The sequence below is a fragment of the Saccopteryx leptura genome, chromosome 13 (assembly GCF_036850995.1).
Source record: "Saccopteryx leptura isolate mSacLep1 chromosome 13, mSacLep1_pri_phased_curated, whole genome shotgun sequence".
NCBI classification, from domain to species: Eukaryota; Metazoa; Chordata; class Mammalia; order Chiroptera; family Emballonuridae; genus Saccopteryx; species Saccopteryx leptura.
In genome coordinates, this window is record NC_089515.1 from 29,034,539 (window position 1) to 29,047,229 (window position 12,691).

General features: G+C 47.3%; 1 protein-coding gene across 2 annotated transcripts in view; it reads left to right on the forward strand.

Annotated features, from left to right (window-relative positions):
* Nucleotides 1-5,014, forward strand: part of HPSE2 (heparanase 2 (inactive)) — a 773,696-nt gene extending 768,682 nt beyond the window's left edge. For both annotated transcript variants that reach the window (XM_066354936.1, XM_066354937.1), the window contains one exon: nucleotides 4,003-5,014. In XM_066354936.1, coding sequence (XP_066211033.1) covers nucleotides 4,003-4,168 — 166 coding nt within the window. In that variant the 3' untranslated portion in view covers nucleotides 4,169-5,014. The remainder of the gene's footprint in view (nucleotides 1-4,002) is intronic.
* Nucleotides 5,015-12,691: the final 7,677 nt, after the last annotated feature.

A 12,691-nucleotide genomic window follows, 5' to 3' on the forward strand; every position in this document is an offset into this window, starting at 1 on the left:
CTGTTTCTATTTTGTTCTTCAGAAAATATTTTGTCCCTACTCTGTGCCAAACATCTTGTTAGGCACTGAGGATTTAAGGACAGAAGAACACGCACCCTCCCAGGCCAGATAGCTCTGTTGGTTAGAGCATTGTCCGGAAGCACAGCGGTTGCCAGTTCGATCCCCAAACAGGGCACGTGCAGGAACAGATTAATGTATCTCTCTCTCCCTTTTTTCCCTTCCTCTTTCAAAAATCAATAAAATAAACATTAAAAATAAATAAATGAGTAAGACACAGTCCCCTTCCAGAAGCACCGAGTCCAGTGAGGGATGGGGCAAGTAAATCAGTACAATTCAGTGGGATGATTACAGGTAAGTTCTGGGTACCGGAGAGCCCGGAGGTGGGGCTCCCAACCCAGGGTTAGAAAAGGTTCCCAGGGGCCAGTAACACCTGAGCAAGCTCGACGGTTACCCAGGCAGCTGACCCGACAGAGAGAGCTCCCATGCGACAACCAGAAGCTGAGCTGCAGCCATGTACTTTGGTCACACTGAGGCAACGTGCAGGCCTGTGGGGGAAGCAGGAGGCTTCCTTTGTAATGTCAGAGTTATAGTACTTGTCTTTTCAAAAACTCTCATTTGAAAAAAAAAAAGTACACGATGCCCTCATCCTTCCAAAAAAATCTAATTGGGAATTTTATTACAGTTTTAAATCAACTTGTGTCTTATTAATCCCAACAGTGTCTACTGGCATTGAAAAATATTTACTATACTTTTAAATGAACCTGTATGTTTTAATCCCAACAGTATCTACTGACATTTTCATTTGAGAAATATTATCTATGTGCAAGACTTACTAGTTTCTCATTGTAAAACAATCTTTGTTTATGCATAAATTGATGAAATCCTTACAATAACTGCCAACTCATTCCCCCCACACAGAGCCAGAGGCCTACGACCCACAGTTAATTGGCACTGGGGCAAGGGTGCTGGCACGATCTGAGGCTGGAGAGGTAACTGGAGCTGGGCTTCTTGTCCGTATTCCAGTGGACGGGCTGAGGAGTCACTGGAGAACTTGAAGCAGTGACAGCAAGAGATCACTAGGCCGACAATGTGGCAGGTGTGGGGGCGGAGTCTGAACTAAGAGAATAGCAGTGAGAAAAAAGAAGCAGAACTGAAAAATGTTCAAAGATAGAACTGATTGGACTTCGCGCCCCTCGATACAGGAACTGGGGGAGGAATAGCAGATGACTCCCAGCTTTCTGGCGCAGGTGGTTGGACAGACGGCAGTGCCAGCACGAAGGCAGAAAGGCGGAGCAGAGGACAGGGTCTGAGTAGAAGAGCTTTTCTTCAGACACCGCGACTTTGAAGTTCCTGTAGGACAGCTGAGTGGAGATTCATAAGGCAAGGATCCAGGCTAGAGATGCAGGTGTGGGAAGCAGCGACATGTGGATAATAAAGTCCTGGGTGTGGGAGTACGTGGTATGGAAAAAAGAAGGGGTCCAATGACAAAGACCAGGAGCCCCAACCTCTGAGAGGCAGGTAGAGGGGAGCAGTCCCCCTGAAAGGGAAACACAGGAGGGAAACCCAGAGACAGAGAGAACTCGGGAGCAGAAGAGAAGGCTGTAGGCAGGGTGCCGTGAAACCTGTCAGCGCCACAGCAGTCAAGGATAAGGACCAAAAAGTTTATCTACCCATAAAGGCAATAAAAAGAATAACAAATACACCATTTCCCACTTACATGGCTCATTATGCTTTCAAGGCACTTTCATATTTTTATTTCATTGCATTCACACTACAGCCTGTATAGCATTCTTACAGATGCAAACACTGCAGGAAGTGTGGTTGAGAGATTTGCAGCAGCATCTAGCAAGTTAGCTGTCGGGCTCCTGAATTAGATAGAGATCAGGCCGGTATCTTAACCACACTCCCTGGTTCCGCCCACTCCAAGTTAGCTTCTTAACCAACCAGTAAGGAGATTGGAATGGGGCCTGTTCCAGAATAATTACCCATTGTTAGTACAGAAATTAAAAGACTTGCCTAACCTGTGGCGACACAGTGGATAGAGCGCCAACCTGGAGTGCTAAGGTCACCAGTTCGAAACCCCAGGCTTGCCTGATCAAGGCACATACAAGAAGCAACTACTATGAGTTGATGCTTCCTACTCCTTCCTCCTCCTCTCTCTAAAATCAATAAATGAAATTTATAAAAAATATTAAAAGGCTTGACTGTCATACTTGATGTTGCTTTGTCTAGAAGCCAAAGATGTCAGTAATCTGGCATCATCTGAATCTAAAGAGGCAATTCCTAATTCCTCAGGGGAGGGCTTGCATCTAATTCTGTATGTAAGAGGGCCACTGAAGTTCTCAAGCAGAGACGTGATATACATTTGAGCCTGCTTTGGAAAGATTAAGTAGTATTATTGAAGTTGTATTTGATCGTGCATAGGTCTAGCTGATGGTTAGCCATACCACCGTAAACAAAATAATGAAAATACACTGTTAAGATCTGTCTGGGGTTTTTTTTGTTTGTTTGTTTGTTTTGCAAAAGAAAGACCCGTCTTCACACTGCCTCCCACTCCACCGAGTAGGCTGTCTTCACCAGGGATTCGCTCAGATTTGGAGCACGGGCTCACCTTGCATATTTGATGAGGTCAACGCCTATCTTCAGATCTTGATTCTCCCACCCCCACACCTTCCAGAGGCAGGCCTGGCTCTCTACACAGGCATCTCCTCCTCGTTCATCCCTTCCTGAGTCATACCTATGAGAAGAGGGGGGCTGCCCTCCGGCCTGTTAGATCTGGACTGGGCCCAAACTTACTCATGTGGGGGCCAGGCCTGGAGCTGCTTCTCTGCCTCACTCTCCATTGGGAGCCATTTACAACACACTTATCTCTGGGAATTCACTGCTCGATTGGGCATGGGTTTGATTATCTCTCTCTAAACCTGTCTATCATTCACAGCACAGAAGGGACACTAAACGAAGACCTTCGTATCAATTGCTAACATTTTATTCTCTTTACAGCTCAGATGGTATCGCCGCAATGTTATCACGTTGAAGGTTGGCAAGGCTCAGAAACAGTCGTCACTGTGTCATGTTGACTTTCTGAGGGGAACTCACAGCCTTCTGTCTAGCTGGTGGCCTGGTTTCGGCTCCTTCTACCGACCCATAAAACCAAGCTCCGCCCTGGGTCGTGGCTGTGCACATCGCTCCCCACTCAGGACAGCTGGGAAGCTGTGGGTTCTGTGGCCCAGGCTGGGAGGGGTGCTCTGTTTCCCTTTGCTCCCGGAGTGCACTGCTATGTGGCCCCCTCCTAAGATGGCTGCCTCTCGGGAAGAATGAAAGCAGGCAAGATAGGTGAATGGGGATCACAAATGCCCACTTTTATCACCTTAGACTTCATTGTGTTACTAAACATGGAAACATCCATTAGATATTAGATATGAAAACTCATTCTTAGATTAGAAAAAAAAGGGGGAGTTGTTAGCTATGTCTCTGTCCTTCTTCAGAACAATCCTATACAAGTAATATGATGTCAATCCTCTAAGCTGTCAAATAAATTAATGAAAAGTTCGAGTTAAATAGAAGATTTATGAAATCATTTGAAGCTGGAGCATCATTCCACAGGTCTAACTAAAGTGCTATTGTGATTTTTAAAAATATAAGCATGAGACACTTTTCAGCTTCTGCTTTACAGAGACTTGTCACTTGCCTAAATGATGTATCTGTGGAACTAGGTGACCTGTGTTCAAATCCTGGCTCCCAGACCTACAAGCTATATGATTTGAGCAAGGCACTTAGCCACTGAAGGTAGACTGGGAATGATGACAGTGTCTTTCTCAGAGTGTTGCTAAGAATATGTGATCAAAATAAAGACCCTCGGCGAGACCCTGGGCACAGCAAGGGTGGGTGAGTGATAGCTATGTCTGTATCGGACAGACAGACAGCAGTCTGGGCTGCCCAGGCTTTGCTGCCACGTGCCCTTATAATGCATTAATGAGGCCCATGCTGTTTTTCTCACCATAGGTCAGTGCAGCTGAATGGCCAGCCCTTAGTGATGGTGGACGATGGGACCCTCCCAGAATTGAAGCCCCGTCCCCTGCGGGCCGGCCGGACATTGGTCATTCCTCCAGTCACCATGGGCTTTTATGTGGTCAAGAATGTCAACGCTTTGGCCTGCCGCTACCGATGAACCACCCTCACTCTCACCACGTGCCACCGGGCCTGCTGGACTGCTTTCCACTCTCCTACCCCAATAGTATCCTTGTTTTTCAAACATCTTCTTAGCAACAAACCAGTCTCTGCTGCCCCATCCTGCTGCAATGAACACAGACTTGCTCTCCCAAGATAGCACAAGCTTAGCCTAGGTAGGTCACATCCACCCCAAAGGAAAAAGTGGCCGTCATCCGTACCTATGTAAGGACGAAGGTATGTGTGTAGAGCTGTATGTAGCCTTGTATGTTTGCCAGGACACCAAGCTGAAGCACACTGCCCAGACAAATGAAACAACTGCCCACAATCCTGGTTGCACAGCCGTGTCACTGCAGACCTCAGCTGAGGGCCGCTGCCCTCAGAAGAAAAGATGAGTGAGGACAAATCCTGGTGGGCCTTTGAGAACCCCATCCTCTTCTAGCTCCCTTCCTTTGTCTGTTCCCTGCTGTTGTGCTGGGTTTCCTGTCAGCTCTCTCTGGAGAGGGGAGCACGTGGGTGCGTCAGCGCTGGCCTGCTGGGTGAGCTGTTTGTGTCATTTCCTGGCTGATGTATGACTGTGAGCATCTGCGTTTCTGACAGTGGCATCAATCACTGGCTAGTCCTCTGGGAAGCGGGTGCTTCAAAAGTAAAATTGCAATCATACTCCAGATCTTATAAGAAGCTTCTATTCCTCTGTGAATCCGCATTCCCCCAGGGTTGGAATGGGAGTCAGGTAACAATATGCATTGAGTGGAGAGCAATGTATTAGGCGCCACGAAAAGCAATCATCATCCGTCATGTGGCTGTGAGCAAAAGAGTTTTAGTACAAAGAGAAAGCACACCAAACCATCACCACACGTGTACACACACGCTCGCGCACACACACCCCAAATGAACAAAGCAAATCATTAGACCTGCCTCAAATTTGAAAGAATATTTATTAAGGGTAAGCCCTTAATGGTTTGGTTGGCCAAAACCATTAAAAAAAAAATAGAGTTGTGGCCCTGGCCGGTTGGCTCAGTGGTAGAGCATCGGCCTGGCATGCAGGAGTCCCAGGTCGATTCCCGGCCAGGGCACACAGGAGAAGCATCCATCTGCTTCTCCACCCCTCCCCCTCTCCTTCCTCTCTGTCTCTCTCTTCCCCTCCTGCAGCCAAGGCTCCATTGGAGCAAAGTTGGCCCAGGCGCTGAGGATGGCTCTGTGGCCTCTGCCTCAGGCACTATAATGGCTCTGATTGCGGCAGAGTGACACCCCAGATGGGCAGAGCATTGCCCCCTGGTGTGCGTGCGGGGTGGATCCTGGTCGGGCGCATGCGGGAGTCTGTCTGACTGCCTCCCCGTTTCCAACTTCAGAAAAATACAAAAAAAAAAAAAAATAGAGTTGTAAATCAAAGGTCCTCACCATAAGGCACAACTGACTCTCATCTTTCTGCCTCTTCACAAGTAGCTGTGGGCTTCTCCGTGCGTTTACTGGGCAGAACTCTAATCTCAAGGTGACCGGGTATGTCTTGGCCCACACGGGCTTACTTGAGCAGCGGACAAAGCTTTCAGGTAGCCATCCTGGGAAAGGCGGAATCTAGAGGCAGGACTGATGGGGAAACTGGAAGGGTACATTAGAAGTGACCAGTTGGCCAGGGGCAAGTGGAGTGAGTCGAAGTTCACCATGAGGAAATTCCGTATGGGCCGTGGGGTTTTGGCAAACCACCTGTGACTGCAATGACTTCCTTTTCTGTAGATGTGATTTCTTTCTCAGGATAAATGACACGAATGATGCTTTAAAAAGGGGGGGGGGGGGGTTGACAATATCACAGGGTTCCAGCTAAGGGAGCAACACAATTTCTGCTGTTGTGAAAGGGTAGGGAGGTGCTGAGGCCAGAAGGCTGCTGATGATGGCCAAAGAGCTGAGCACACCAGGGCGAGCCTGCAAGTGAACGGTAAGGTGAGAGAGGGGAGAGGCTTCAACGGGCCGCGGAAAGAGGATTCTCGGCTTGGAGAGCTGGGAGCTGGGGAGAGAGAAGATGACAGGCTCGTTTTATGTGTAAGGAAGAGAGTGGATGCGGTTTCGACAGGCTTATTACTAGGTACAGAAGGCACAGCACATAGGCGGAGCGACAGGAAAGCGGACACCGGGACGGCAGGACCCGGTGAGTGGGTGGCTCAGCCCGGGAGCCGCTGGAGAGGGAGGAGCGGGCGCTGGCACGCAGCCGCGAGCTTCTCTGCTGGGAAGCGGGCTCCTCCTACCGCAGCTTCAGCTCCGAGAGGGGCGGAGACAGAAAGGAGGAGAAAGAAGTGAGAGGACAGCCCAAGTGAGGAAGAGAGCAGGAAAGAGAAATGCGAGACCCAGAGGTTGTTTCCGCAAACTTTTCAACTCTGCAGATCGCAAACTCGCCTCCATATGCTGGTGCAGCGGAGCTGCAGGGCCCCCGATAATGACTGGAGCCATCGGAGGTCCCTGCAGGCCCGGCCTAGTTTGCTTTAGGTACACAGTTATCCCCTCTTTTTTCTATAAGGCAGGCAGAGGGTCCAGTTTTCCCAGGGTCACCCAGGACACTGGGTTGCTGAGTTCGGAATAATCGAGAACCTATTCCTTTCGCCGTGAAGCTCACGGCTGCCCAGTTCACAGACTTGGCCCTGGGCCTCTTCGTAGGTTCTGCTAGTTCAGTACAACCAGGACCTCCAAAGCTCCCGTGGACACACTCGGCCAGTGCTGACTCTCCCCTAAGCCTCTCCATGTGCAGAAGGTGGGCAGTCCCTGCTTCTTCTGCCCTTCTCTGCATATTAACTGCTGCTCCCAAGAGGTTTGTTATGTTTTTGATTAATAAAAAGGGAGAATGGAATCACTGAGATTTATTTTTGGAGTCCTGTAATTCTGACTTTAAATCTGTCTCACGGAAGAAGTATTGTTCAAAGGAAACCAAGAAACTCACTATAAAATCACATCCTGTGGAGGTTTTAGTGCAGAGCACCCATCCTGGATTTTTCGTTTTGGGGTGACTAAATCAGTGGGGTGGCTCTGTACAGTGGGTTCCCCTATCACACTTCCCACAAAAGACAGCATGTGGCAAAATTCAGTATCACCCACCACATCGTCAGGGGAGCAGCTTGCCAGGCTGGGCCAGGGGACAAAAGATTCCTGACCGGCCTCAGATCAGATAGCTCCTCCTAAAACAAGACGTGCCGAGATAACCTAAGACTTAAGAATCACTTTATTTTAAACCAAAGAATGGGCTTCCAAAGTGCTTGTTTGAAAGCCTGATAATGTGTAATGAGATGTCTGTGTCTTTTGTTGAGGTGATTTTCTGTTCCTTCTGCCTCTAGGAATGATTTTCTTTCTCCTTTCTTATCACAAAGGCTCAGGACCAGTGAGCATTTTTCTTTGGAGAGAGTGCTGCAATTCTGTAGTGCCTGAGAAGGCCGCATTGTGGGATGTTAGCGTTATCTCCGGATGGAGAAAAGCTTGAGACTACCAGAACTGGGCTGCAGTGAGACACAGGCCCAGAACCACAGTCCCCCAAGGCCTGCTCACCCTCTGCAGCCCCAGCCTCTGCCCAGGCAGACGGGCTCATGCCCTGCATCTCTGACAGGGCAGAGGTGTCGGTGGGTTCTGCCTGAGATGCCCCCGCAGGCTCTAAGCGGCCTCCCGGGGTGAGGCAGGATGGTGCACTGCCAAGCTACCGGAGGCCCAGGCCCGGCCCGGCCCCTGCAGGTGTGCTCCTCCGTGTGCACTCCGGCCCTGTGCTGGGATGGACACAGCTGCAGGACTCACCTTGGAGAGCCCCTCTGAGCAGCTTTATTTCTGAAAACAGAAGGGCAGTGTTTAATCACTGCAGAAGCAAAGGTGAACCCAGGTGGATAAAAACATTGGAACAGGGAAAGACTTTAAAATTTTGAAATATCAATAGAGCAACCAAAAATAATAGATATATGGCTTGGAGAAGGCAAGGGAAGAGTGGGCATGAACGTCTAGGTAACATGGCTCCCTTGACTCCCCTTCTTCCCAGCCTCCCCACTGCCCCAGCCTGGACACTGCACACTGCTCTCATCGCTAACACTCTCCAGTCCCACAGCCCCAACCCTCCGGCCACTCTCCTCCACCGGAGCCCAGGGCCATCTGCGCACAGAGGGGGCTGAGTTTTGGTTATAGAAATGTTTGCAATCTTTTCTTAGTTGTAACACAATTGGGATAAGATAGTAAGGGGTTCTCAAAGAGAATCAGTTATTATAAGGCCCAAAGAACGGGAAGATTACAATCACTGTCGCTCAGTTCTACCAACAGGAACACAGAGGCGTCCGTAACCGCCTTCCTAGCTCAGTCCGGGGTAGTGAGTATTTGGGGAGGACCAGAGAAGTCATATGTCCGAGGCCATCCAGATAAGCAGAGTGGCAGGACTGGGACTTGACCCCAGCCCTGCTGGATTCCCAAGCCCGCTCTCATTATATCATTCTCTCTCTCTCATTGCCCTGGGTATGCCAGTTTTTTCTCATCTCTGCGATGCCCACAGCTAGTTTTCTTAACATCCTGGGTGTATCTACAGAGATCCCTAGTAGCGCCTTCGCCCAGGACACTTGATGCTGGGTTCGGGGAAGCCAGCCAACAGCTCTAATGCGTACTGAGTCAGGCTGTGGCCAGCCTTGGCCCACCGGTGGCCCTCCTGGTGTGCTCTTCCCCCTCCATGTTTTCCTGGAGAACAATTTAAAGGGCCACTCCCACCACCACCACCCACCACAGACATTGACCCTTGATACTCTTAAGTCTTGCAGGTAAGTGGCAGAGCTAGTTAGTGCCCACACGTGTTTGGAAGTTTCTCTTCACCTTCCCAGACTAAATTTTAAAAATCCATTCCTCGTTGCCCTATGGGCAGTGTTCACAAATACCGCTCTAAAACAAGAAAGCCCAAATACCAAAAGACAGCAAATTAAGTGCTTTGGAACCACTTCCTTCCAAACACCAGAGCAGCCCTGGGAAGAGCACGAGCATTGGGGAAGAGCTGACCAAGCTCCAAACGACTGGCTTCTGACTCCATCCCGTCCCACACACGCAGCAGAGAAAAAGGCCCCTTCCTCGCAGCAGCCTCCGTCACTAACATTACTCTCCTAGTTAATATTCATGAAAATCTCCTAGGTCTTTTTCAAGGTGTAAATGTTATGTGATAAATTATATTTTTTGGAAGAAGCAAAAAGAAACCTTAGTTTTATTGATCTGGAAGTTGGCAAGATGAGTGCGGGAACACCTCCCAGGGCAAGCGTCTTCTCTGAGCAGGGGATTTAACAGGTGTTAATATTTTCTTCCAGAAAACAGATTATATTAAGGTTTATATGAGCCTGATGATTGCAGAAAGTTCGGGGTTCCAGAGGTAGTTTCTGTACTGAGGTAATGTTTTGTAAGTAATAAAATGTGAATACTCGAGCTCTCTGTTTTGAGGTGTTCTATGGGGAAAGGGGGGTCGCTGTTGTCATGCTGCACCTTGACCTTAAGACTGACTGCCTGCTGAACGAACACGTGCTGGGGGTCTTTGGCTTCTTCCCTCTCCCCCTCAAGCTTTGCTTCAAGTCCTTCAAATGGAAATTAAATTTTGTTATTCAAGTTAGATGTCCTTGTTTATTTTAGTTAAAGTAACTATTAGCTGCCATAACAAGTAAGCCCCGGAATCTCAATGGCTTAACGCAATTGAAGTTCAATGTTTGCTCATAGATCATGTAAAATTCAGTTGGTGGTAATGGGGCTAAGGTGGGTTCTATTCCGTGTAGTCCTTTAGAGGTCCACACTGAGGTGGGTTGTTTGCCATCTTCAGCACTTAACCCCTAAGATGGCTACAGGCATCACCAAGATAGACCATATCCTAGTCATCAGTAAATTTACAAGGAGGCAAGTCACACAAAGCATATTCTCTGACCAAATGGAACTGAATTAGGAATCTATTGAATATAAATACCTAAAAAAAAACCCTCAAAATATTTAGAAGTTAATAACACATTTCTAAACAACCTATGGGTAAAAAAAAAAAATCTAAAGAAAAGTTGGAAAGCATTTTAAACTAATTGAAAATTATAACATTATCAAAAGTTGCAGGTGCTGACAAAGCAGTACCTTGAGGGAATTGTACGGCAGTAAGCTTCATTGTTAGAAAAGACAAAAGGTCTCAAATCAGGTCTGTTTCTACCTTAAGAAATGACAAAAAAGAAGAGTAAATTAAGTTCCAGCTAAATGGAAGAAAAGAAATAGTAAATACCAGTACAGAAATTGGTGAAATGAAAATTCATGAAGCCAAAAGCTGTTTGAGAAAATCAATAAAACCCTTAATATGACCTGAACCCTTCCAAATTTATTGACTAGAATAGAGTCCAAAATAGAGCCACACATATATGGTCAACTGATTTGAGATAAACATGTCAAAGTAATTCAGTGGAGAAAGAATATTTTTTCAACAAATGGAGTTAGAAAACATCTCTATGCAAAATAATGAACCCTTCTGTCACGTCATCTACAAAAAATCAACTTGAAATGGATCCTACACATAAATGCAAAGCCTAAAACTATAAAGCTTCTTGAAGAAAACACAGGAGAAACTTTGTGACCCTGGCTTAGGCAAAGATTTTCTAGACAGTACACAAAAAAAGCATGAAGATTTCTATTCTTTGAAAGTCACTGTAAAGAAAATGAAAAGACAAAGCCACAGACTGGAAAAAGTGTAAAACATACCTGGTAAAGAATTTGTATCCAAATATATAAAGAAATCATATAAATAATAATAAGACAATCCAATTTAAAAATGGGCAAAAGATTTGAATACTTCATCAGAGAAGAGATATAGATGGCATGTAAGCACATGAAAAGCAGTTCAACATCATTAGTCATTAGGAGAATGGAAATTAAAACCACAATGAGGTACATACAGAAAAACCACCGCATACCTACTAGAATGGCTAAAGCTAGAAATAGACTATTTCAAATGCTAAGGAGGCTACAGAGCAACTACAACCCTCAATATTGCGAGGGGGAATGTAAAATGCTGCATGGGCTTTGGGAAACAGTTCAACAGCTTAGTACAAACTTAAGCACACACTTTGCTTACGTCCCAGCCGTCCCACTCTTACGTATTTCCCAAGGGAAATAAAAACTTACCTTGACACAAAAAACCTAACATAATTACAAATAGATAAATTGAATTACATCAAAATTGAAAACGTTTGAGCTATAAGTGATAAGTGAAAAAACAAAATACATAATGGGAGAAAATCTTCGCAAATCATCTATCTATCCAATAAGGGACATGTATCCAGAATATACAAAGAACTCTTCCAACTGAATGATAAGGAAGATAATTAATTTAATTTTAAAATGGGCAATGGGTTTGACTAGACATTTCTCCAAAGCAGATACACAAATGACTGTAAAGCACATGCAAAGATGCTGAACAACGTTATTCACGAGAGAAATGCAAACCAAAACCATGAGATACCTCTTCACACCCACTAGAACGGCGAGGTTAAAATAGACAACAAGCTTTGGCAAGTGTGGTGAAATTGGGAGCCTTATACATTGCTGATGGGAAATGGACTAGTGGGGGACTGATAAGTAAATAGCAGCATACATTTGATGGAATTTATTCAACCACTGGAATTCATGCTTATGAAGAGTCTGACCCAAAAGAGAAACGTGTTGAGTGGTGCACAGCCAGATCTCAACTATGGGCGGGAAAGAGATGCCGGTGGTGAGATATGTGCTGTAGATGGGGAGCTGAGGGATGGGCCCTAAGGTGGGCTGGGAGGGTGGGCAGTGAAAGGGGGAGGGGAGGCATTCATTCGTGGTGGCCTCTGCCTTTGGTTGTGGGAGTGGGGTGAGTGTTCCATCCGCTATATCCCAGGCAGTTCTGGAAAGTCATCCCCTACTGGGCTGTGCGCAAAGCTCCCAGGAGACTCCAGGGCACTGAAGGGTGGCTTGGGTGGGGATTTATTCCCCACCTTCAGCCACTACAAATGTGCATACAACTTAAGAAAATCTTGCAAACATGGAGTTCAAAACAAAGTCCGTAATGTGCAACTCTCCCCTCCCATGGGTTGAGAGCATTTATAAATTCCAGCCTTGGCACTCTGGGGGCAACTGCGCCCTCCTGCAGCCTGTCTCATCCCCAGGAGGCCAGGGACACACGCAGCGCTTGCCCCAGAGATGCAGTTCAGCAAGTAAAGCCAGACAGGGGGACCCTAACTGGGCCTCCTAAGTAAGTTATTTCTTCTCTTTGGGCCTCAGTTTCCGCTTCTGTAAAATGGGGCTAAACGGGGATGTTCCCAGTGCCTCCGTGGGGAATCACTTGAACTAGAGCAAGGGAAAGGGTTAGCACAGTGCCGGATGCAGCGGTTGCCCCTGATGGCTGGGGGCGAGGCCCCCCAAACCTTTGGACTTCGGGAGCCATCCGTAACGACAATAGGAAGGTGACCGCGGACGGCAGGAGTCAGAGCTCTCTGAGCCAAGCCACCCACCAGAGCCCGCTGCACCGCCCGCAGAGACGCCGGGCCGCGCGATCACG